The sequence below is a fragment of the Octopus bimaculoides genome, chromosome 2, assembly GCF_046866305.1.
Source record: "Octopus bimaculoides isolate indiv1 chromosome 2, ASM4686630v1, whole genome shotgun sequence".
NCBI lineage: Eukaryota > Metazoa > Mollusca > Cephalopoda > Octopoda > Octopodidae > Octopus > Octopus bimaculoides.
Window position 1 is genome coordinate 131,252,366 of NC_142929.1, and position 25,802 is coordinate 131,278,167.

The 25,802-nt window shown below is 34.2% G+C and overlaps 1 protein-coding gene across 8 annotated transcripts in view; it reads right to left on the bottom strand.

Annotated features, from left to right (window-relative positions):
* Positions 1-20,142, bottom strand: part of LOC106875944 (uncharacterized) — a 46,105-nt gene extending 25,963 nt beyond the window's left edge. For 4 of the 8 annotated variants that reach the window (XM_089347691.1, XM_089347690.1, XM_089347689.1 and 1 more), the window contains exons 1-5: positions 20,011-20,142; positions 12,295-12,319; positions 11,330-11,379; positions 3,595-3,798; positions 3,097-3,239 (exon numbers count right to left, since the gene is read on the bottom strand). In XM_089347691.1, the coding sequence (XP_089203817.1) occupies positions 3,097-3,239; positions 3,595-3,798; positions 11,330-11,379; positions 12,295-12,319; positions 20,011-20,115 (527 nt within the window). In that variant the 5' untranslated portion in view covers positions 20,116-20,142. Of the gene's footprint in view, positions 1-3,096; positions 3,240-3,594; positions 3,802-11,329; positions 11,380-12,294; positions 12,320-20,010 lie in introns of all 8 variants that reach the window. The other 4 variants (XM_052965605.2, XM_052965604.2, XM_052965603.2 and 1 more) reach the window with 1 other exon arrangement.
* Between the last annotated feature and the right edge of the window lie 5,660 nt (positions 20,143-25,802).

Consider the following 25,802-nt stretch of genomic DNA (forward strand, 5'->3'; position numbering starts at 1 on the left):
AAATACAAAAGACAAAAACGGGTGTGTAAACAACAAACAGATGTATTAGTTTAACGCTCAGGAAGGGAGAAAGTCTTTTGTGTTTCGACCCCACACTCTTCGACAGAAAGGAACATCGAAATAAACAGGGAGAGAAAATAGAAAAATAAATATATACATATCAATTTCACTTAGGCATAGCAAGACTAATAACCTGGTGTAGAACTCAATATACGTATGGTCCAGAACACAATATTATATGAGTATAGAGTGGTAATAGAAACAAAGAGATGACACCGGAAAAAACGTTATGTAATGAACTTCATTAGCTTACAGCTGCTTCTGCTATAAGATGTGGTGGTCTCTTAGTTGAGTACCAAGATAACATCCTATAGCTTCATCAGAGCCTTGAATATGAAGTGCACTTTATTTGGGAAAGTTACATTTTCAGAACATTCAGGCGTTATGAGTGAGAAAATTTATAACCATCAACATAAACTTTCTCACTCATAATGCCTGTATGTTATGAAAATGTAACTCTCAAATAAAGTGCACTTCATATTCAAGGCTCTGGTGAAGCCATAGGATGTTGTCCTAGTACGCACTAAGAGTCCACCACATCTTATAGCAGAAACAGCTGTCAGCTAATGAAGTTCATTGCATGTTTTTTTCTTGTGCCATCTCTTTGTTTATATATATACACACATACAAACACAAACAAATAGTGAAGACATAAAATTATAAGAACCCTCTCATATCTGCCACTGACTGCTCCCATCTTTGTTTTGACATTATACCCCATGTATCTCTGACTTTCATGTCATTCTTCCCTCCATCACGTTTCTCATTTACCATCCCCGCCATCTCTCTATTTCTCATTCCTCAATAGTTTTATACTGCTGCTCTCCACCCTTTTTGTACAGCCACTAATCATCTCTCCTTCCATTTCTACACTGATTTCACCTACAACCTTGTTCATTATTCACCTCTAGGATCATCTGTCACTCTCCTCTCACCTTTTTGTGAATGCACTGAACCACCCTTCCTGATTCTCTGTCCCTATTCTCTCTTCTACTCACCTTCATGTACCTTGAAGTTATACCCTGACACCTTGTCACTAGCACCTATATCTCTCGTCCCAGCTTACTCCTACCAACCCTTAAGTAATGTAGAATAGCCATGTAACTCCTCTACAGCAAGATACATGTTCCTGTCCCTCTATCATACTTTAGACTTAACACCAGGCATCAAGTCACCTCCCTCTCTACTACACTCAGGTGAGGAGATGTTTTGGTATTGCAAGTTACTTGGCAACCTTACTAGTGCAGGTGCAATGGAAAAAAGTACCAGTACACTTTATGAAGTGGTTGGCATTAAGAAGAACATCCAGTTGTAGAAACATTACCAAAAACATAAGAGCTTGGTGCAGTCCTCTGACTTGTAGAATCATCCAATCTATGCCACCATGGAAGATAGATACTAAATGATGATAAGCTTCTTTGGGACTCAAAGCTTTTATGAGACAACCTGCTACAAGCTACAGATCAGAGAGGTGGATGGAGTAAGGTTCTGGCCAAATGTAAGATGAGATGGTGATGGAACAGTGTAGCAAATAGAACCATAAAATTAAAGAGACATAAGTGGGTATCAAAGAACAATATGAAGCTGCTAAAACAGAAGCTAAACTTCAGGTGTACATAGTGTGGAGGAAAATGGTAAGAGGTTTGCCATTATTCTGCAACGAGACAATCGGGAGTGTGAGATATTCTGGATTAAAAGGCAATGTGACAACTGAATCTAGACATCATTCATGAAACAGGTCTGCAGAATGGTTGTAGCACACATGCAATCATTACTGCTAAGAAAGGAGATGTAAATGTTACCATGAGAAGTTGCTGAACATGGGAGCTACCCTAAGTAGAACTGAGAGAAGGACTAGCTAACCAAGTTGACAACTATATGGTCAAAAGTGTAACTATGGAAAGCGGAGAAAGCAGTTAGGTCATAAGGGATAGTCATTAGACACTAAAATTATTTGCTGTTGACATGAGTTGGATGGGTCAATGGGATCCAGTAGGTTGCATGACTATACTTTGCTCCAATGTCTTACTTTAAACATGGTTTCTATAGTTGAATGCTCTTCCTAATACCAATCATCTAGCAGTGTACTGGGTGCTTTTTTCAAGACACTGCCCTAGTGAAGTGGTCCTGTGACTTGCAACATTAAAGATGCCTCTTGGCTGACAGAAAGAACAGGAGAGAGGGAGGTGGGTCATGTGAGGTGTTGATGGAAGGAACAGAGTTATTGTTGTGAGCAAGATTCAGGGCTACCCTACATTATATATGTGTGCAAGGATGGATAGAGTGGTACTAGAAAAAAGATAGAGATGATAGTAATGAGGTGCCTGACTACACACTCAAATTAGTATGTCTAAAAAAGGTGATATAGAAAAGAGCATGGAGATAGAAAGATTAAAAAGAGTGAGTAAAGTTTGCAAGGGTGTGTGTGAGGAAGGGAGTAGGTGATGGACAGAAATAGGAGTGAAGGTGAACAAGCATATATATGGTAGTGGGGTGGGATGCCGATATTCTATAGCTTTACTTGTCAGCACCTGAATGAAACAGCAATATGTTTACAATTCTTGTTGATATTGTGACTGGTTGCTCTGCACTTTTAAAGACTAGTGGAATAAAAAAAAAAAAAAAAAAAAAACAACCCTTACTGGAAAAACAGGTAAGAGATGATAACAGAAAGAGCATCTGGCTGTAGATTTCTATCTCACATAATTCCCTGTCCAAACTATGACAGCTGACATTGAATGAACAAATGAACACAATAAATATGTGTAAAAATTTGTTCATTCAATATCTTAAAATGCCATCAAAACTTTAACACATACATTGGCTGACTACGTCTACAATAAGTTAGTCAGCGAAGTATAAAACATGCAATGTTCCACAATTATGCAACTAACATCAACAACCTTAAAGAAATTCATATTATTAAGTGCTTAGTCCTATCATATGACTAGTGTGCCTTTTATAATGCATGTGAAATTAGTTAATTTATTACATGTTAGGATTACAACAATTTCCAGAAAATCTCACTAGACCCACATCAATCTTATCTGTTCCTTCTCTGCATCTTCAGTGATGCGAGTATCATGTTCATAAAAAGCCCCTCGTCTTGGAACATAAGCAGGGTTCCTTCGATCTTCATCATCATCCAGTTCTTTATCTTTATCATCAATTGGTTGTTCCTGAAAGACCAACAGGAAAGAAATTACATACTTAAAAAATGACAGATAAAGAGGAATCTATTTAGGACAAAAATGTAGATTCCAAGCAAGTAAAATTTGACATTAAGTTTGATAAAAATGTCCACCACAAACAAAACTATATTAATGTTTACTCCTTTCCAAATATTCATATTCACACTAAATAATTAATCCATGAAAAGGAAAGAGTTTTCTCGAGTTCTTACAGAACACACACCAGATAGATGAATAACCAAACCATTGATTTTTAATATTTACAATATTTTAATATTTTACTAACAAAGTAATCAGGTTTCTCATGACAATTTATTTTTGTAATGCAGTATTCGCAACATACCTCACCATCACCACTTTGACGTTCTTCATCGATGCCATCTTCTATATATTCTCCTTCACTCTCTACTTCACTAGATTCTTCTTCACTATCTTCTTCACTTTCTTCCTCACTGTCTTCTTCACTCTCATCTTCCTCATCTTCATCATCATCTTCTTCTTCATCGTCTCCTTCTTCCTCATCTTCCTTTTCTCCATTTTCAGCTTCCTGCTAGGATAGTTAAAAAATAGAAAGAAATAACCATAAAAATAAAGTTTAAAAATTCAAGGTGAAAATATGTTTTAGAGCTAATGATAGGAATAATTCCATCATTACAAAGAGGAAATTTAACTAAAAAGCAATGAAAGTGAGACAGTCTAAGATTGAAAAGTGAACATATGTTTGATGTGGTTTTCAAAATTAAATATTAACCCTTTTGTTACCATACTTCTGCTGAGATGCTCTGTGGTTCTTTCAATTAATTTTAAATATAACAAAGAATTTAGTAAAATAACTTAGTTATCATTAAAGCTAGTGTCAGGAATATAAATTGTGACTAAGGTTTGGTGGAAGATTTTAATTCAGAACTTTTGGAAACGACATTTGTACTAGAGCTAAAAGCAGTTTCAGGCAGGTTGAAGTAACTAATCATCATCATCATCATCATTTAACGTCCGCTTTCCATGCTAGCATGGGTTGGACGATTTGACTGAGGACTGGAAAGACAGCAGGCTGCACCAGGCTCCAATCTGATCTGGCAGAGTTTCTACAGCTGGATGCCCTTCCTAATGCCAACCACTTCGAGAGTGTAGTGGGTGCTTTTACGTGCCACCGGCACGAGGGCCAGTCACACAGTACTGGCAACTAATATAAGTTGAAATCAGTAGTTCTCAGTAAGTTCAAGGAATTCTTTGATATATGGTCTCAATGTTTTTCTGGTATCCTTACAACTTTAAACACTTTTTACAAAATGATTTTCTTTTGTTTCACTTCAGGGATAGATTAGATCAAAAGACCTGGGTACCTTGCATTACACATTTTTATTAGGTATTCATGTAGTTAATATACTGAAAACAAAATATTTGATTTTGATTCAGTGTTACATTTGTGTGCCAATACTAGGAAACACCAACCGTTTAAAGATATAATTTCATAATTTGAACCACAAAGTTGAGAGATGTTACAGGAAACCCACTTTTGAGTTGTAATGATTACATTGGAAACTAAAATTTTCTTTCAAAGAATGTAACTATTTGTAAAGAGTTTCAATGCAGTTATTTTTCCTATGTTGAAAGTTATTTGGTGCTTCAACATCTCTAATGAAAATACTACACATTATCCAGATTGATACTGCTATCTTAGCAATTAAAACACTTCCATTCCTCACACACATATTCATAAATGTAAAATTACTTTTGAACAGATCCTTTCTGTTCACAAAAGAAAACTTTTCTAAATATTTCCCCCCCACTTCAATAAGTTCAGGTTAAATAATCAAAATATTTTACCCATCAACTGAATCATCAATGTGGTCCATTGTTTTATAGTTAGTCTGCAATGGTTGTTACACTCGAGAACTTAAAGATTGTTGGGTAGCCAGTATTACATCTGGTTGATCAGAAAGAACTAAATGAACAACATGGGCTGAATGTTAATTAGCCTAAACTGTTTTTGTTGGTGTTTTGTTAACACTGCAAATATAACATACCAGGTCACTTAGCAAGTAGCTTGTCAATCATAAAATCTACAATGAAATGTTATTTACCAAATGTTTTTATCTTTCTTTTAACTCTTGAGAATTTAATCATCCTATTAAACGTCTGTTTCCATCTCATTTATTTGCAAATTATTAACCCTTTCATTACCATATTTCCAACGAAATACACCAGCTGCATTTCAATTAAGTTTGAATAAAGAATGTAAGAAAATAATTTTGTTTTTATTAATTAAGCTGGTGTTTGGAACAAATTAAAATAAAATTTTGGTGAAAGGTTTTAATTTACATCACTTTAAAATTAGAGGTTTCTATCATAGACCTAGAGGCTCTCTCTGGCAAGCTAGTATCAAAAGGGTTAATGTATGGTTCACAGAACTGAACCAAATGGGCCACAAAAATGGTTGTGGGTGGATGAGAGCATTTAGGCTATTGCATAATCTGTCTGAACAAAGTCAGATGCAGCTCTCTGATGGACATTTTGTCTATTACAGCTATTATTATTGATATTACAGCTATTATTGTTGATATTATTATTATCATTATTGTTGTTGTAATCATTTGTGTTATAATTGTTGGGAATTACTGATGAGGAACAAATAGTCTTAAAAAAAGTGAAATCTTTTAAATTTCTGAATATATGTCTATATTCTGAGACATAGACACTCTGGAGAAGGAAAGTATGGAAGCAGAAAGATCTCTCAACCAGATATAGCTTGAAAGATGCACTGAGTAATTAGGAGATAGAAACTTAAGACATAGAAGAAAACCTAAGTTTCTGAAACAACTACCTGTGAGCCACAAACCAGATCTATGGATGGAGAATGAGTGAATCAAGCAGATATGGTGGTAGAATAGTAATGTAGACAGCATTATAAAAGCTAAGAGATAGGCTTGTAAAGGCTTAATAAAAGGAGCAACAGTGACAATAGTAGCTAGAAGAGAAGCTAGATGTCAGATATAATTAGCACGGAGAATATGAAAGAGGTTTGCCAATGTTTTGTAATATGGGGTGTTGCACTTGCAAAACAGTGTTCGTGGGATTGAAGACATCATTGGTGAAAAATATGCTTATAATAATAGTGGTACACTCACCCTCACTGAAGCCAAGAAAGAAGAAGAATGAAAATGGTACTAAGGAGAACGCATTGGGGAGATGAACCAGTTATTGAAGTTGATAACTATATTGTCAGTGGCTGGACTAGATGTCAATGACTAAAAAGGGTAAACAAGATGCTCTAGAAATGAGCAACATTAAATCAATAGACTAAGTTATGAATGACTTTGTCAGAAATATGCAAGCCATGTACAGGAGTGCTGTCAGCAGAGTGAGACTTGGTAAGGAGTCCAGTACATAAGGGAGATATCCATTGGAGTTGAGTTTCCAGCCCCCTTCTGTTTATTATAGTTCCCCAGGTCATAAAAGAGAAATTGAACACGAGCTATTGATGGGATTTCCTGTATATCAAAAAATCTATTTCTCAAAATTGAATTAGCCAAAGTTTCCAAAAGGAAGTAAAATCTAGAGAGATCTAAAAGTAAGCGTAGCAAAGATACAAATTTTACTTAGCAAGAAAAAATACAGAATTTTACTGCCATCTGAAACAAGAGTATGCTTGAGATTAATAGAAGTAGTGAATCATGGGCAGGTGGACAAAAGATTCTGTATGTAGAAAATGCAGGGGTAGTTAGCTTTAAGAGCACCCATGGAAAACATTTTCCCAAAGAATCAGAAGACTTCCAAGAGGTATTAGATAGCATGTTACCATGGTGACTAAATTAGCAGCAGAAACAGATATTCAAAAACCAGAGCTATTAACTATGCTGGTAACAAAGAAATTCCCTGAGTAAAGAGCAAACTGCATGAGGCTTATGTAAAAATGTGCAATACAGTACGATAGCAAAATATCAGCTAACAGTGTTATGCCTGATTCTAGTTTACACTTAGTTATAAAAGAAAGCATAATTCACAGTCTAATGCCAACCACTTTATAGTGTACTGATTATATTTTATTATGGAATCATTAGTAGACAGATTGTAATGTCTTTAGAAAACTAAAGAGTTTTCCTGACCCTATGTTGTCTCCAGTTATTCATCAACTCCTTTACAGAGTACACTGTAAGGTTTTCTTATCCCTTGCAAGTGTCCTCACTATCTTGTCTCTGTTCTTTCAAGACATCACTGAGAAGATGAATAGAAGAGTCAGGTGAGGTGAGGTGTGGGTGCATGTGCTGTTGCATTCACCATTTATAGGTATATTCCTGGGTCCTCTCAGGCAACCCATCAAGCAGAGCCCCAGACAGTCCCCGTCTCTGCAAGATACTTCCTCATCTGTTATGAACATGTGGCATGTGGTTGACCAACATGACCTGTCAACCCAGCTGGATCCTCAATCAAGAGGACACAGTAAGAAAGGTCTAACTCAGAAAATCAAGCAACACGGCCATACAGTCTGAGCTGGTGTTCCTGAACCAAACAAGTAACATGATGCATCCCAGTTTCTGAGTAGATTCAGTGGTTGGATATGAAATTCAACCAACGGGGTAACTCATAATCCTGTGATGTGTCCTGGTATCAAAGGAGTTCTGGCAGATCCTAAGTGTTCTAGTCTCACAACTGTAGAACAGGACAGGGTGAACCAGATATGTAGAATCCTGAACATTTGTCCTTCTGCTCAGATATCGACAGTGCCGAACATCCTCGTTCAATGAGTCAGCAACTGCATCAGCGTGTCCAAGTCTTTTTAGCTAATGCTACTATGTATGTCATTGCTGAGATAAGTGAAGTGGTCAACAACTTTCAACATTCTCATCCACAACAGACAGAAAAAGAAGCAGGATGAGAAGGTGAAAAAGTAATGGATGTAATAGCAGCTATATATTCTTAACTGGTAAGGAGATTGAATAGAAACTCAGTATGAGTGGTACAAGTGAAATGGGGTAAAAAAAAATGAAAGGAAATGAGATAGTTGATGAAAGAGGAGGTAATGGAAGTGACAGAGTGGATGTATGTTAACAATAAGTGATTGGGAAGGGTATGTGTGAGAGAGATGGAAAACAATAACTGAAGCTGGGTGATGGTAAGAGAGATAAAATGTGATAAATAGCACTAGAGATGGGTGAGAGAGAGAGAGAGAGAGAGAGAGAGAGAGAGAGAAAAAGAGAGAAAGAGAGAGAGATATGGCCGCCAATGAGTGAACTAGGATTGAGGAAGTGATGACTACTAGTACAGAAGGTAGGAAGTAGAGATATTGAGTACAAACAAATCTGAAATGTCATCCCATGCAGGTGACAGTGTACATTGAATGGATAATATTGGTGAGTGATAGATGAGAGAGCAACAAAAAGAGAGTTAGTAAATGGAGACTTCAGTAACATGCAGCAACTAAAAACTAAACTAATTAAAATAGTTTTATTAGGAAGAACACAACTGTGGGGAATTTTGTGATAGGCTATAATAAAGCATTATTCTGGTAGGAGATATTTCATTAAAAAGGTATACAACCAATGCTTTAACCCTTTAGCATTAAGATTACTTTGTCAACTATTCATATTACTCTAAATTAATCATACATTATCTCATAGCTCTGAGATTTCAATGATGTAATTGTTTATGATTCGAATGACATTTGTGGGTAGGTGTGAGAGGACTGATCATGTCAGTTTGAACACAGAACAGGTAGAACATTTAAGGTCAGATATGGCTGGTTTAAGTGCTGAAGGGTTACAAATGTTATTGATTTGAAAAGTATTTCTATAAATAACTAATAACAATAATCATTTCTAGCAGGGGTACAAAGCTACAGATTTGAGGGTGGGAAGGATAAGTTGATTAAACTGACTCAGTACTTTTTGTTCATGCTTGAAGAATGAAAGGCAAAGTTGACCTTGGTTCAATTGAAACTCAATGTAGAGAGTTAGAATAAATATAAATATTGCAAGGCATTTGTCTGAAGATCTAATGGTTCTGCCAATTCACCACCAAATAATTTCTAATTTAAGCACAAGACCAGTAATTTTGAGGGGAAGAGCTAGTCAGTAAATTGACCCAGGTGCTGGATAGTTACTTTATTTTATCAGCCCGGAAAGGATGAAAGGTAAAGTTAATCCAGGCAGGATTTGAACTCAAAATGCGAAGAGTGTAAACAAATACAGCAAGGTATTTTTCGAATACTTAAATGATTTTAGACACAAAGCAGATCTAAAAGTGAACCATCCTTAACAATGTTTAAACACGAATGCTCTTAAAAGATATATCACAGTCAGAATTTGATGATATAAAAAGAGTATCAAATAAATAACAATTTGGGGTCAGTGAATCAAGTTGCAGCAATTATATGAGGTGGTGTCAAAAGTTCCCGGACTAGTTTACATTTAATAAAAAATAACTTATTTACCTAAGTTTTAACATCATTTCCTTGCATAGCAATACACCGGTCCCAGCATTTCTGTCACTTTTGGAATCCGGCCTGGAAGTCGTTTTCCATAAATGCGTTGAAGACCTTCTGCGATTCATTCTAGATCTTGACAATGGTGTTAAAGCGGCAACCTTTCAGCTGCATTTTCATTTTGGGGAAGACATGGAAGTTTGCAGATGCTAAATCTGGTGACTGTGGAAGTGATACCATGTTGTTTTTGGTAAGAAACTCAAGAGTGAAGAGAGCTTGATGACAGAGTGCATTGTTGTGAAGAATCCAATCAAATCTGGTTACTTTTACTGAATGTCCTACTTAAAATGCTTCAAAATGTTGCAGTAGAACAGATTGACAATCTGGCCCTGGAGGACGAATTCTCGATGCACAATACCGCAGATGTCAGAAAAGACTATGAGCATGCTCTTGATTGAGCTGTGGCTCTGTTGTGCACCTGTGTCAATCGAAACATTACTTGACCCACTGCCTTGCCGCTGTAAGCTTGCTGAAGCATGCTCAGTATCTCTGTAGCAAACTTCACAAGTTTATCACATGATCACAAAAGCACAAATTTCACAACTTGTGAAGTAAATACAGCGATGTCACTTGGAGTACTGCCTCACGAAGGTCACTGCTAGCTCTCACTGAGCACGCAACTGTGTTTGGGTGCGCTACAGAACTAGTCTGGGAACTTTTTGATACTATCTCATATTTTAAATTACATTTATAATATCTAACTTGCACCAATGATTTCATAGCTTTAGGATTGAAACAAAATAAAATTGCCGCTCAATAATATGACTATCAACTGATCAGATGTACACTTTGTCTGCTTCAAGCCACAGAAAACTGGGAAAATATGGCCCAGCAATGCATTTTATCACATTGGTGAATTTCATCAATGAAAGAATGCCATCATTACTGCTGTTTGGGGATGAATGCTCAGAGAGTGTTACCACTAGAATAAGAATAGCCTGGGCAAAGTTTAGAAAGCTTCTACCCCTACTGGTGACAAAGGGCCTCTCATTCAGAGTGAAAGGTAAACTGTACAATGCATGTGTGCGAACTGCCATGCTTTACGGTAGTGAAACATGGGCCGTGACTGCGGAGGATATGTGTAGGTTCGAAAGAAATAAAAATCAAAATAAAAATCAAATGGAAATTGTAATTTGTGATACCCGTACTGGTGGCATGTAAAAAGCACCATCTGAACGTGGCCGATGCTAGTGCTGCCTTGACTGGCTTCTGTGCCGGTGGCACATAAAAAGCACCAACCGATCGTGGCTGTTGCCAGCTCCCTTTGGCCTTGTGCCGGTGGCACGTAAAAAGCACCCACTACACTCATGGAGTGGTTGGCTTTAGGAAGGGCATCCAGCTGTAGAAACACTGCCAGATCAGACTGGAGCCTAGTGCAGCCTCCTGGCTTCCCAGACCCTGGTCGAACCGTCCAACCCATGCTAGCATGGAAAATGGACGTTAAACGATGATGATGAATATTTTTCTTCAGATTTTTTTTTTTTTTGTAATTTACAGACTTAACTGTTCATTGAAAGTATATTAACCAGAGCAGTTAGTTCTTTCAAAAGATAACAGAGAAATATAATATATTCTTTTAAAAAGTTAATAAACTTACAGTAGATTTTTTTCCATCACCAACACTCTCATAATCAGACACTTCAACTTCTGAAAGTTAGAAATAATAAAATAACTTAGATATGACTATCAATATGATATTTCTTTAAAGTAAGCATGACTGAATTTCTAGCAGACAACTTACAATTAAGAAGCTAAAAATAAAACAGGAATTGGTTGTATCGAAAATTTGAATAGAAATTGAAGTGATTGAAATTTTAAGCATTTTAAATATCATTTTTGAATAAAGAGGGAAGCCATTACCTATGACTCTTTACAGGGCTTGAGACTTGTGAAAGACATTCAGAAACTGAGGTTTGGTCTGAATACTTGCAACAGAATGGACTCTACAAAAGGCACCCAAGGTGCCAGATGATAGTGTTAAATGAGGCTGTGTGGTAAATTTACAATACAAGCAGACCATAGTAAGATTTGAACTCAGAATGTAAATGCTATGAGGTATCCTTTGTGTTGTTCTTACAGTTCCCAAGAAAGGTACTTTTCTTTTTTTTTAACAAATCTGAAGGTTGAATAGCAAAGTTCACCGTGGCAGGATTTGGACCTAGAGCACAAAGAGCTGGGCAAAATACCACAAGCATTCTATCCAATCCTAACAATTCAACCAATTTGCCACTTATTGATGAAAGAAATTATAATTGGTTAATGGAATCTTGCTTTTAACAAATACCTTACCATGAAGGAAAATGGATTCTCATTGATTTATATTACAAAAGCCTAAGTACAAAAACATATAGAGAAGATTGATCATGTCAACAAAGTTAATGACAAATGAAAAAAATATATATCAATAAGCTAACTGAATACATGTTATTTTGGCTTGATATTCTCCATTTAAGTAGTTACAAGACCAAATTGTTTTGTTGATAACCAGCAAGTTTTCTAATAATATCCAGCATTTTTGTAAATAAAAATTTATTAAGTTTAAAAAAAAATTTTATTACTTACCATCTGAATGTTCATCTTCACTAACCTGGAAAAATTACAGTGAAAATGTTACTGATTTTCAACACTGATTTTTTTCATAATAATTTTTAAATAAATAACAATAATAACTGAAACTAATGGTTTCTCCCCACCCCACGCCCATCCCATATAGTGAAATGAAGGACCTATGAGACTGGTGGGAGAAAGTTATCCCCAGATTAGAGATCTTGCTTGAATGTGTATTCTGCTAAATTGTTCAACTGGTTAACAGTCTGCTACCTGAAAACAAGAAAGGATCCTCAGAGAAGCTTCCAAGACAGTTTTTGTGTACTAAATTTCAATGAAAAGAATTTGGTCAAGTTAAGGCTATGGTAGGAGACACTTCCTCAAAGTAACACACAATGGGATCAAACCATAGGCCACATAGCGACAAAAGAATTCAACAATCCAGCAATGCCTACATTCATACAATATTATACAGACTAATAAAATCCTACATTATTTTTATCATTGCAAGTAATAAAAATCCTTTTCAGTTCTATATTCAAGAGATGAGGAATTATGTACATAATTTACATTTCATCATCATCATCGTTTAACGTCCACTTTCCATGCTAGCATGGGTTGGACGATTTGATTGAGGACTGGTGAACCAGATGGCTACACCAGACTCCAAACTGATTTGGTAGACTTTCTACAGCTGGATGCCCTTCCTAACGCCAACCACTCCAAGAGTGTTGTGGGTGCTTTTACGTGCCACCGGCACGAGGGCCAGTCACACGCTACTGGCAACGGCCATGCTCAAAATGGTGTTTTTTACATGCCACTTGCACAGGAGCCAGTCTAGCAGCACTAGCAACGACCTCGCTCGAATGTCTTTTCATGTGCCACCGGCACAAGTGCTAGGAAGGTGATGCTGGTAATGATCACGCTCAAATGGTGCTATTTACGTGCCACTGGCACGGAAGCCAGATAGCTGCTCTGGCAACGATTACACTCGGACGGTGCTCTTAGCGCTCCACTGGTACAGGTGCCATCACGATTTCGCTTTCACTTGCCCCAAGAGGTCTTCACAAACCGAGTTTAGTGTCCGGTGAAGGAGACGTTGGCATGGGTGCCAGTTGTCGAATTTAGTTCGATTTGATGGATATTTGTCCTCATCTTGTTTGTTGTTAACACAACATTTCAGCTGCTATACCCTCCAACCATCATCAGGTGTCTTGGGGAAATTTTAGGAATGAGAACCCAGGTTCGAAATTTCCCCAAGACATCTGATGAAGGCTGGAGGGTATATCAGCTGAAACGTGTTAACAACAAACAAGATGAGGACAAATATCCATCAAATGCAAATAATGTAAAAATCCTTTTATTTAAGATTGCATTAACTAGCTCAAAATTAAAAAATATATATATATATATATATATGATTACACATTATTTAAGTGAAAATACTACAAATATTAAAATTTTAGTTTACAGTTAACAAAATCAATAGTAGTTTAAAATGTATATTGAAAAAAATTAAATGTATTGAAAATAAAACGTTTTGTAAGTAATTAGGTGCTAGAAATAAACTTTAAGACTATAATAAAAAGGAAAAAAGTTAATTTGGACAATAGCCATAGAAAATTACATCTTATGGACTAATTTTAGGAGGTTAAGAAGTACTGTTGGAGAGACATTATAAGAAAGAAAGAAACAAACCCATAATCTTAGAGTCAGAAATTAACCTTTGATTATAATAGTTAAGAAAGTACTGGTTTTCACAATACTAGAAAGTACACTAGGTATGTAACTTACTTAGAGTGTCCACAAATGTCTACACAGGCAATAATCTAATATTAGAGCATTAACATTTTTATAACCAATATTTTATTGGTTCTGTTTTTCATTGCACTTTTTAATGCTGCTTTTATTAGGAGTGTTTATTTTTTTTATTCCATTGAGTATCAAAGTATGATACAGCTGATTTCATCTATTTTTGTCGTCTTTAACCCTTTAGCATCAAATTACTGTCAAATGTAATATTTATTCACAGTGTTTTGAATTAATTATATATTATTATACATTATCTTGTAGCATTGAGATTTCAATGATGTGATTGTTTATTTTTAGAATGACATTCTACGATAGCTATGAGAGGCCAGATCTAGCCAGTTTAAACATAAAACAGGTACAATATTTGGGTTGGATATGACTGAATGAAATGTTTAAGTGATTTAAATTAAAACCTTCCATCAAAGTTTCCTGTTAAATGAGTCAAATACCAGCTTAATAACGACAAAGTTATATTACTAAATTATTCATATTTTTTTAAATTAATTGAAACAGAAGCAGAGTATAGCAACAAAATGATTGAGGGTTTTTCAAATAAAAAAAGAGCAAATTCTGAAAATTACGCAAAATATAAAGAAAGGGATTTTGTCATATTTACTTAAAGACTATGCAACTGTAGTGACTAAGAATTCACATAAGTTTACCGATTTCTTCAACTTTATCAGCACAGGGAGTGAGAATGCCTTTAATATACTGAATTTTTTTTATTGTTCAAACAGTGAACAAAACCAATTTACTGCTACTGTTAGTTTGTTACTCAATTAAAGGCTTTGCTCTCTTAATTATTGCTTTCAGCTTTTTACAAGTTTAAAACTTTGTATGAAACGGAAACTATGACCTTTGAATGTAGAAATTCTTAAGTACAATTTAGGTCAGAGACAAGAGACTATAAAACAGAAAAATCATTGAAATATTTTAATGACCATAACTGCAAGTGGCAACTACAAGCCATTGATCTACAATTTCTCTGTAGACATGAAGTTCAGCTAATCTTTGTCCAATTAAATATTCTCAAAGTTGTCTGTTAGGATTGTGAGAAATTTCAGCCTCATATCTTCTGTTACAGACACCTACATGTGAAATGAAAGTAATATAAAATTCAGTTTTCAATATTGATAGTTGTGATAATCAAATAAATTCTGTTTTAATTATCTAAGTCTTAATCCTAATTCTGATTTAGGATAACATCAGTAAATTACACAATGTTTAAAGATTAAGCTCCTGATAGACAAGATACTAAATATTATAAATTAATAGCAAAGAATAAGATCAGAGAACTTCATAACAGTTTATTTCTATTGTTGCCTTTAAGTCATTAAATCTTTCGTCCAGTATCTTTTCACCCCAATAGAGTATCCTGGAAACATGTTAAAACAAGAAAGTGAAAAATGATCAGAACAATGTGTTAGTCAATATGAGCTAAAAATAACCTAACTACTTCCACCACAAAAAAAAAAGGTGTAATTCTAATTGATTTGTTAAAACATGAAATTATTACTTTTAGTATTTAGCAAATGAAAGTGAAGGATAGATAATTAAAAGAGTTTAAAAATATAAAGGTAATATATATATAAGAAAATAGGAAAAATTAGAAACTGAAGGAACTGTTAGAAAGTTAATCATTTTAGAATACCTTTGCTGTCTATTAAGCAAACAAGCTGTAGACATTGTAGATATGTACACAATTACAATAATCAAATATATTCTAAAAGCAAACAAATTTTTGTCTTAAAAGACATTGCCTAATTTATTTTCATGATAATACAACTAAAATCAATGAAGAGGAAATTTCTATTTGTATCAGTGTGAAGGATTAAAAATGCTTCACTTCTTAATGCGATAACCACAGAAATGTCTGCAGTAAAATAAATTAATCTTCATTCTGTTTACTCGGAGTAAACTAGATACAGAAACCTGATAAGGCCCTCACAAAAGAAATAGATGTGTTGATATTATAGGAATCTTAATGAGTACAAAATATCAATGATATTTGGTGATATATATGGTGATATTTTAAAAGCCAATAATTGTAGCAACTAAGTCTCAAACTTGATCAAGTCTTGTGAAAATGCAATTTTGTATTTATTTGATGCTAATTTTTCTAACTTGTAAATTAAGAAGAAAAATTCCAAGACTTTTTGGAATGGATATTTTTTCTAGTAGAAAGCATTCTGCTTTGTAAAGGCAATTGAATAATTGAAGTAATGTGATCCTGTTAAAGTATTAAGCAGTGAAAGGTGAAGGATTTATAAGATCCAGTACAGAATTAAATTAACATGATACTAATGCTTGTGTAATACAATTGTTGGGGATTAAATTCAACAGCTTGCTAGCTGTAGTGACCAAGATATTAAGAGTGAGGTAATTAATCATAAAAGCTTCCCAGGAACATATAGCTCTCATGGAAGATACACTTTCTTAATCTTATGTCAACTACAAGAATTTGCTACTCTTCAGAGGTAAAAAAATACTTTAGCATGAGCAACTGTAGATACTATATTGCTCATCAGACTTACTATGTGACACAATTTTAGTTAAATACATCATGAACATGCAGAAGAAAGTCATCTTTCTGACAGTCTTCAGACCATGGTCTATTACTGTACAAGGTACTCAATGCCCTTTTCACCACTAAAACAACAGACTTTGTTGTTTCAGCTTGTTAGCTCTACTCCATCCCACTAATACTGTACAACTCTTTGTTCCTCATCATCTACATTACCTGTAAATATTTGTGCTGACCAGACTATACGCAATACCTTACACTCTTGGATATAATAAAATTCCAGTGGATCATTTATAAGAACCATTCTTTTCAATTATGTAGAATTTAACCTATTGTGATAAAACAAAAATTCTAGAACTTGAAACATCATTTTCCGTTAAAAAGCAAATTGTTTTTGGGAGCATGTAAAAAAAATATATAAAAAGCATAAACTAGTTCATTCATCAACTATCAGATAAGCTAGAAGCTATTTGCTCCTGTGATTAAAATGGATTCTCTACATCTTTTCTTGAAATAGAGAGTTACACTAATCTTGCCTCGTGTTCCTCGGTTTACCCCAAATAAAATTTGTCTGATTACTAAAAGAGCTAATAATTACAGAAAAAAAGGACGAAAATTAACTTTAAACTGGTTAAGAGAGTCATCTCTAAGAAAACTTGTTGATGTATAAAAGTGGACGTTAAAACGACGACAATGATTATATATATAACAGAAACTAACAAACCTTTTCAAATTTCGAAGCTAGAATCTTAGAAAATGATTCATTTGAAAATAAATAAATAAACTAAAAAGCAGTAAACGTGAATGGCTCTTAAAAGTTTAAATAGCCTACATGAACACACACTAGTATATTGTAAGGAAAGAATGATTTTAAAAATACAAATTACTGATCAGTGACTAACTCTTTTTCGCAAATAAGAATACTTGACAAAATGAAAGTATTTAGTATTGCACTGTGTTTCGTTTTCTGAACATCGGAAAATGCTTATGTAATTTTTAAAGGAAGTAAATGTAATTACAAATGCAAGCCAAATACATTTATGGTTTGCAAGCTAGTCATCACTGGTATTGAAAAGGTTGAGAAAATGTTCTTAGACAAATTCTATGATATAAAGAAAGAAAGAAGAAAAAAAAAACGTTTTTGTATATGAAAATATAATTATACAAAGTGGTAACCCAAAATAAGAGGTTAATGTTAAGTCCCAGGTCAGTTCTGACAGAGCAGAACTATGTTCAAAAACCTATTCCAGCTATGACCACCCTGTCTTTTCAAATATGCAGGAACCCATTATCCAACATTTGTAGATTGTGAGTGAAGAGAGATTTTACTGTTATTTCTAGCCAGTGCAGTGACTCCGAAGACGTTCCCTCGTTGGCTCGAAAATAAGGTTTCCTAAAGAGGTTTGAGAAAAATCCGTCTCTGTATATATATTCAGAGTTACAATGTTCAAGCAGTTCTTTACTCGTGCCTTTCTGATACCAAGGTGACTCCCCTAGAATGGGTGAGCATTCCGTTATTATTGGGGATCAAAGAATTAGGCTACCTATTGATCGCTAATTCAAAAGGTTTCCGGACTCCTGTTAACTAAATCAATGTAAATTATTCCAGGCAAAATGAATAGAAAATTGAGAAATCCAAGACTTTAAACCGTTCAAATTGAAAAAATAAGAAGACATTAACAGTAATGTGGAGTATATTGGAGGGAAAAAAAAATTCCAAGTTGATTTAGATTTGTTACTCATAAAATCCGAGCTCATATATCTCTAAATACTTTAAAATAAGAAGTTTGAAAATACAAATTGAAATAAAACGTCAACACAACACTCAACATTAAAACTAGAAATGATTCGAACACGATAAATATCGACATATAAAAGATATAATATAGAAGAGATCAAATATGAAGACTTACAAATATCACAGAGTAAATTTGCACGAAAATATTCATCAACCTATTTTAAAGTCATACCATATAACTATATCGCCGTAATTACATAAGGAAAACATCACGTAATTAAAATAAAGAGCTCTTAACCTAAAATACTAAGATTTCTTCAAACAACAAGCACTACTAACTGGAAAATGAACAAAATAACTCCACAGTAAATATATAGATAGCTAAAATGTTAAGCATCTGTAGGGATGGAGTTCTTCATAATGTTTTACAAGAGATGATTGGTGGGACAGTTTCTATCAGACACAGTACTTCATAGTTTCAACATCAAAAGAAACGAAAATGAGTGAATATAAATATAAACTTTATCATTATCGATCGACGAATATTTAAATTGGGTTAAATGAACTGAATAGAAGAAGTTTATATTTTATATGCACGTGGTTTTTAGAATGTAGATTAAACAAATTACAAAATGAGTAAATTCTTTATTCTATATAAGTAAATAGTTGTTCCTCATTGTGGAACACTATTTGAGAATTGTCTGAGATACAACTGAAACCTGCAAGTTGTTAGTCAGCCTGAAAGAATTTGAGAAAAATGTCTAGCTTAAATTGTAATAACTGTTTTTGTAGTTTAGTATCTGATCTTTGTTTTAATTTAAAAACGAATATCAAAAGCTCAATCATATCAAAATAAAAGTTTAACTTTATAAACTAAAAGCTTTTAAAAATGCCCACAAGAAATTACTAGTGCCAATGGGTTATTGACACCGATGACTCCATTCTTGCAAGTGTTCATAAAAGAGCTATTTATTTTCATTTTTTTCTCTTTTGAACAATGATGAGATAACATAAAAAGAACAATCAAAACAAAAACGCCAGAGAAACGCATTTATTTTATATTGGTGCTTCTATGGTGTTGCAAGAAAGAGTTTGTCCGAGAAACCTACTTGAATACGTCCCGTGTTGTTTGTAGAATCCTATAATTTACGCTCGCTTTCATCGTATTGAAATAACAGAAAAAATCACTGTAATGTTTTACTCCTAATACACAATCATTACCACCATATTTCGTATAAATGAAATTCCAGTAAGTAGTTAGTACACAAGCAGGCAACAATTTCTTCCTTACCCCAACATTTAGCGAGAACAAGCTTTGCTTTATTACCCGGGATAGTTTTTAGGAGTAGAAATCTACATGTACCATATACACACGTAAACTGAGGGGAAAGCCGGAGAGAAATAAACAACACAGAGGAGGCACAGTTGCTGTTAATTAAATCTTAATTGATTTCTCGATGTCGTCTTGGTTTTATTAAGAAAGTAAAAGTCCTTCTGTAGGTTGTTACGATCCATGAAAATAAGCAGAACTAACAGAAGCTAATCAGTATTTTAACGCAACCGATCTCTCGAGCAACAGGCGACGAGGTTTCGGTGCATTAACATCGATATTACACATTTTAATATCAATAAAAAGAGGTGAAAATAATGTACATACGCATTCGGAAGGACAATCACGCGTCTTAACTTCTTTAGAATCCTCTGATACCTCTTCACCACTCTCCTCCTCAGATAGTCTCCTACGTCGACGTCTTTCCGCCATTTTAGCTGACGATTTTTACCTAATGCCACACCAACCTCGATTGTTACCGTTTGATCACGCGAGACTTATATTTCAGTGATAACTTGTATTCCGGCCTATGAGATAAGGATAACCTGACATCCATTTTGATCAGGGCAGAACTAGTTTTACATTCTCTTAGCAGAAATTCTAACGGCAGAAAAAGAACAACAATATCCATAATGATAAAAAATACTTTGGTTTTTTACTTTAAGAATAATTATGGAAATACATTAAAGCATAACTGCATTATTCAGTTTGAAAGTCACGCAAGAAACCAACAACTTTGTAATCATTAGCAGAACATATTTTTGAGGTGCTATTAGAGTTTGTAAAGTAAACTGAAAATTTGTATTTGAAGAATTCCCAAGAAAATTTCAGAAATTTTCTTAATACAGTTCTGATTTGGCATTCATACAATTCTGCCAGTCTTGTAATATGTTCATAAGATATGTCTATTAACTCTCAGGAATTTTACACAAATTTTATAAGAAACTAAAATAAAAATGTTCATATCCAACTTAACAAAAAAGTTTCTAATTTTTTTTTTTTACAAGTTAATATAGGTTGGATAATTTTGAAGATTTGTTGAATAAGGATTAACAATTACTGTTTTGTTGTTGTGTGACCTTTATAAAATCAATCCCTTAAATATAAAAAAAAAATGTATGTATACCCATTCAGCTTATTGATCAGATCAATTTGAGTTCAACAAATATAAATTTAACTGAAATGAATTATCTTCAGTCTCTACTACAGTTATCACATTTATTGCATACATCAGTTGACCTAATTTATTTTATTAAATCCTAAAATTTAAACTGTCTGTTTGAAAACACTACGATCCATTGTAAGTGATTCTTATAAAACTTCATAGATACTAATTTTTCTGGTTATAGTTGTTGCTACTATTTCCAGTCAGTTCTTTTCAAATACACTGATACTACAGACAGTTTATTGACTAAGTAAGATCACCAGCTCACCAATGTAACACTAGATATACAGTACTTGAGTCTGGTCAGACAACTCCATCATGTAAAAAGTATTTTTAGATGCAGTATGACTGTCAAGACCTCTCACATTCAGTTTACTATTCAGTCTATACATACAAAATTTTTTATGATGACTGCAACAGAGAGAGGCAAGCTAGATTTGGTCAGTGGGAGAGAACTGAGGTCTTTAAGAATTTATTACAGGTGCATGGCAACCTAACACAGTTTTTGGCAATGATACTGGAGACAAGTTAGTGTGAGTATGCATATGTCTGTGGTTTATGTTTATCTAAATCAGACAGAAGAAGATTGTGATTTCTGGAAGGTGTTTGCAGAATGATGGAATGTTGTTAGTGCATGTATGCATTTGTAAGTATTTGTACTTGCAGAATGAGTCTGCACATGGAATAAACATTGTAAACATGTCTCAAGCTAATCTTTCAATTATATTTTGAATATTGTAATCAGTGGGTGTGTGTAAATTGTTATGGTGTAGAGACATTGATTTGTTAAGTATGGAATTTGTTACAGTGTAGAAAAGAGAAATTTTATTCTCAGTATTAAAACTGATGGACCTCATATATTGTTTGGAAATCCCTGATAGATTTTTTTTATCAACAATTAGACTGCTGTTTAGATAATTAATTGTGTTTTCACTTTGTCAGTTGTCTTCCAGCTATTTTATGAATGTAAGATGTCTTATAAGATTTGCAGGGCTGGAGAAGTGTTCAGGGTATTAAAGTGGTCATAACATGAAAATAAGAGCACTTAGAGTGTGCAAACTTCTGCCAAGGCAATACCAATGTTTAGCCAGAGATGATTTTTAAAATGAGAATATTTGAAATAAATTATTGCTCTCATAAACGAGAATACTAAAAATGAATCTGACTGCTCTCAAAAGTTAAATGAAAAACACAGGAAAAATAATCCAGAATCCTTGTCTGGTACTGGATCAATCCCCAAATCGAATCAGTTTGTGCCATTCATGAGGCCAAATATCCCTGAAAGTTTTATCCGAATCCATCCAGTGGTTCTTGAGGTATCTTGTCCACAAACAAACAAACAAACAAACATGACTGAAAACAATACCTCTGCCTTCGCTAAAGCGGAGGTAATAATTGACTTTTGATAACATGAAAGTAATAGACTGTCCAAATACATGTTGGAATTCCTTCCCTAACCTCAGTTCAAGGGAAAATGTGGTATAACATTTGTCACTATATTAACTGTATCAGAAGAAAGACATATAGTCCAGCCATTCATGGTCTAAGCTCTACTCCAGATTTCCTGTCATGTTTAATTTCATTAGCTTTTTCCTTGGCATTCACAGAGTAAGCTCAATGTCACAACAAAATACTTGTCTTACAAAGTGATATAAAAATGCTCACACACACACTCGTGCAAACTGAGTAGAGTATGTTTCACTGAGGAAGTATAATAAAACTGAAACATGCCCATCACTTTCATCAGTTGCCTTTAAAGATGCGGTGCACTCCAACCTGTATCATGTTACAGCCAAAGAATTTTGATTAACTGATCTTATTGAAGTTACCTCCCTTATTTTGTTGTTTTTAGATTTTGAACACCCCCTAGGAGATTCTGACTACTAATTGCTTGGATAATACCAATCATTCACATTTTTTTTTAACTCACTATATTACATGTATATGAGACTGCATGTTTCAATTTTAGAGTCATGATTATTTTTATATATTGCTTTTAAAGTTGAACTATAAGAGGAGAAATGAAATAACCGCTTCTATATTCTGGTTACATAACTTCAAGAATAATAGATTTTTATGTTAAAATATTATTGCTCATTAAATATTAGACCATGTTTGCTAGTCATTGTTTAACCCAAAGAGAACTTTGAGCATACCTAGATTCAAAAACATTCCAACTGCAATCATTGACTTTTTGTGTGGTATTTACCACTATATTATCCCATATGTCTTTTTGCATTTTGAAATAGTAAGGTGTGATTTGAGAGGAGATTTGCCTGCTATTACCAGCAAGGTGAGCCACCATGCAGAGGCTCTGCCATTGATTCAAAATGCAGTACTTCATTCAAGTTAGTGACTTATTATTAGAATTTTTTGAATATTGATCAGTTTCTTTTCAGTGTGATCATCTGAGAGTTGTCCTTTAGCATTTGATCAACTATATTCTTGATACAGGACTGCTTGACTATTATAAACATTAATTTTGGCAGGTTCAATAGTTACATTGAAAAGAAAGAATACAAAAGATAATACAACTTGTAATTGTTTAGTAGTGAATGATTGAGAGCATGACAGCGTATCCACGTTAAACAAAAACCATAAACTATCCTGATAGCTCACCAGATGTTAATAATTTATGTTATTGGAGAAAGTTATAAAGAAAATATAATGACTGGAGTATGAAAAGAGTGGAAGAACTTTGATGATCTGTTGCTCCTGGTTGTAACAAAGAATTAATTTTTATTGCTATGTGAAAAGAAGAATATATGTAGCATGTCTAAGAAGTGTAATGCTGTGTGGAAGCAAAACACTGATGTTATATGTGAATGATCTGTGAAGACTGAAGATATGTGAAACCTTAAACAGATTTATAAAGATGATGTTGATGAGGATGATGAGGAAGAGGAAGAGGAGGGGAAGAAGAAGATAGGTGGTAGAGAAGCAGGAGGACAACTGGCAAGTGAAACTTAAGATATCATTGAGAACAGTAACACTCACAGCTGAATGAAAGTCATTTAAAATATTACAGCAGTATATCATGTAGGCATAACAAACAGATACAGACAAATGGAATCTTCCATCTGAATGCAATTCTTCCATTCATAAACTAACAATTTACAACAAGTATTATTTTATGTCAAAAAATGAAAAAAACATTGATCGACTTGTTTAAGGTTTCATATCTGCTTAAGAAATTACTGTTGTATACATCAGTGACATGTGTTTGTCTGTTATAGTCAGTTTGAGTATCTTCATCTGCAAAGTTCCTTGCTAATGTGATGGCTTGCACAAGGATTTTTGTGGAAAACTAGCAGTTGTTCCTTTTCTATGTCACTGTTGTTGTCTCAGAGAAAGGCTTGGCTGATATAGTTTGGTATAAGTGTTGATGCAGGTTTTGCCTTTGGAATGCAAAGAGCTGGATTAGATATATCATGATATCCCATTGACATTCTAACAGTTCCATCAGACCTCCATTTTCAACTGGTACTTTATTTACCAAAAGGATGAAACGCTAAATTGATCTTGGCTGGATTTGAACTCGATGTGCATTGAATCAGAAAAAAATTAACAAGTCATTAATTTAGGTTCAGTCTCACTGTATGACATGAGTGGGGTTGGTGGGTGGAAATTGTATGTATGTATGTATGCATTCATGTATGTATGTATGTGCGTGCATGCATGTGTGTGTGTGATAGTTGTAAGTGAGCACAACTGTCATATAAATGAGGTTCATTTCAAATCTTCCATGAAAACATGTCTGGTTATGGGAAGATATTATCTTGCTTGAAAGCAAATGACGGCTGACAACATGAGGGGTATCCAGCCGTAAAAAATTTGCTTCAATGAATTCCATCTATGTAGGTAAGCTTAAGCTTACCTACATAGGATTGACAAAGACCAAAATAGCAGTAATTCCCAATTCTCATTATTAATATAGAGAAAAAAAAAAGAAAGGCTGCATCAGTAATTTGGTTTCATCTCTGAATTGGAATTGATTTTCTTGTTTTGTTATTATCTTAAGAAAGACATAGGCATCACACTTCCCAATGCCTTCATATATTCCCAAGAAACTATATCTCAAGTTGCTTGTATGTTTTTCATACACATGAATTTTTTCAACTGAAACAAGTTACTTGCTCCGGTTTGTTGCCATAATGACAAACAATATCTTAAGATGTTTCAAATGAATGAATAGTTGTACAATTTCATTCTCATATCTTACAATTATTATCTTATTTCTTCTCTTACATTAAATTTCTTTTTTTTAAATGTCCACTCTTATCAAGTTACTAATGAAGAAATCTTGAAATGAATAACTCTAAAATGCTTACCAGCAAAGAAAAGGTGGGTGTGAAAAAAAATGATAATGATAATGATGATGGTGATGACAATGACGACAAACTAGGTGAGCTGAGCTGAATTGGGTTAAGCTAAATGAGTTGTTCGTGGCCATAACACTTCCATTGTAAAAAAAAAAAAAAAAAGAAATCATCATCATAAACCATGATAATGTTAGGATGGGAAAATGATCTAATCTGTCTTTATGTGACATCAAGAAATGTAAGAGACCTTAATAAATCTTGCACCATACCATGTTATTTCTCTCTACAAAAATGATGGTGGTGGTGGTGGTGATGGCAGCGATTGTTGTGGTGATTGTTGCTGTCGTCATCATCGTTTTTGTGATGATGATGTTCATAATGATGGTATTGATAACGATGATGACAACAATGAAAGTAGCTGTGGTGCCAAAGAGGTTACCAACAATGATGACCAGTAAGTAGGATACAGGATATCATCAGAGCAGTAACTCTAATAATACTTGTGGAAAAGCATTTGCAATATTCCCCTTGTAAACATAAGGACACAGGAAATGTGTCAAGGCTGGCAGGAAGCGGGCAGCTTCCTAGGTCTAACCAACAGTAGTATTATTCCCTTCAGGGGGACTGTCACA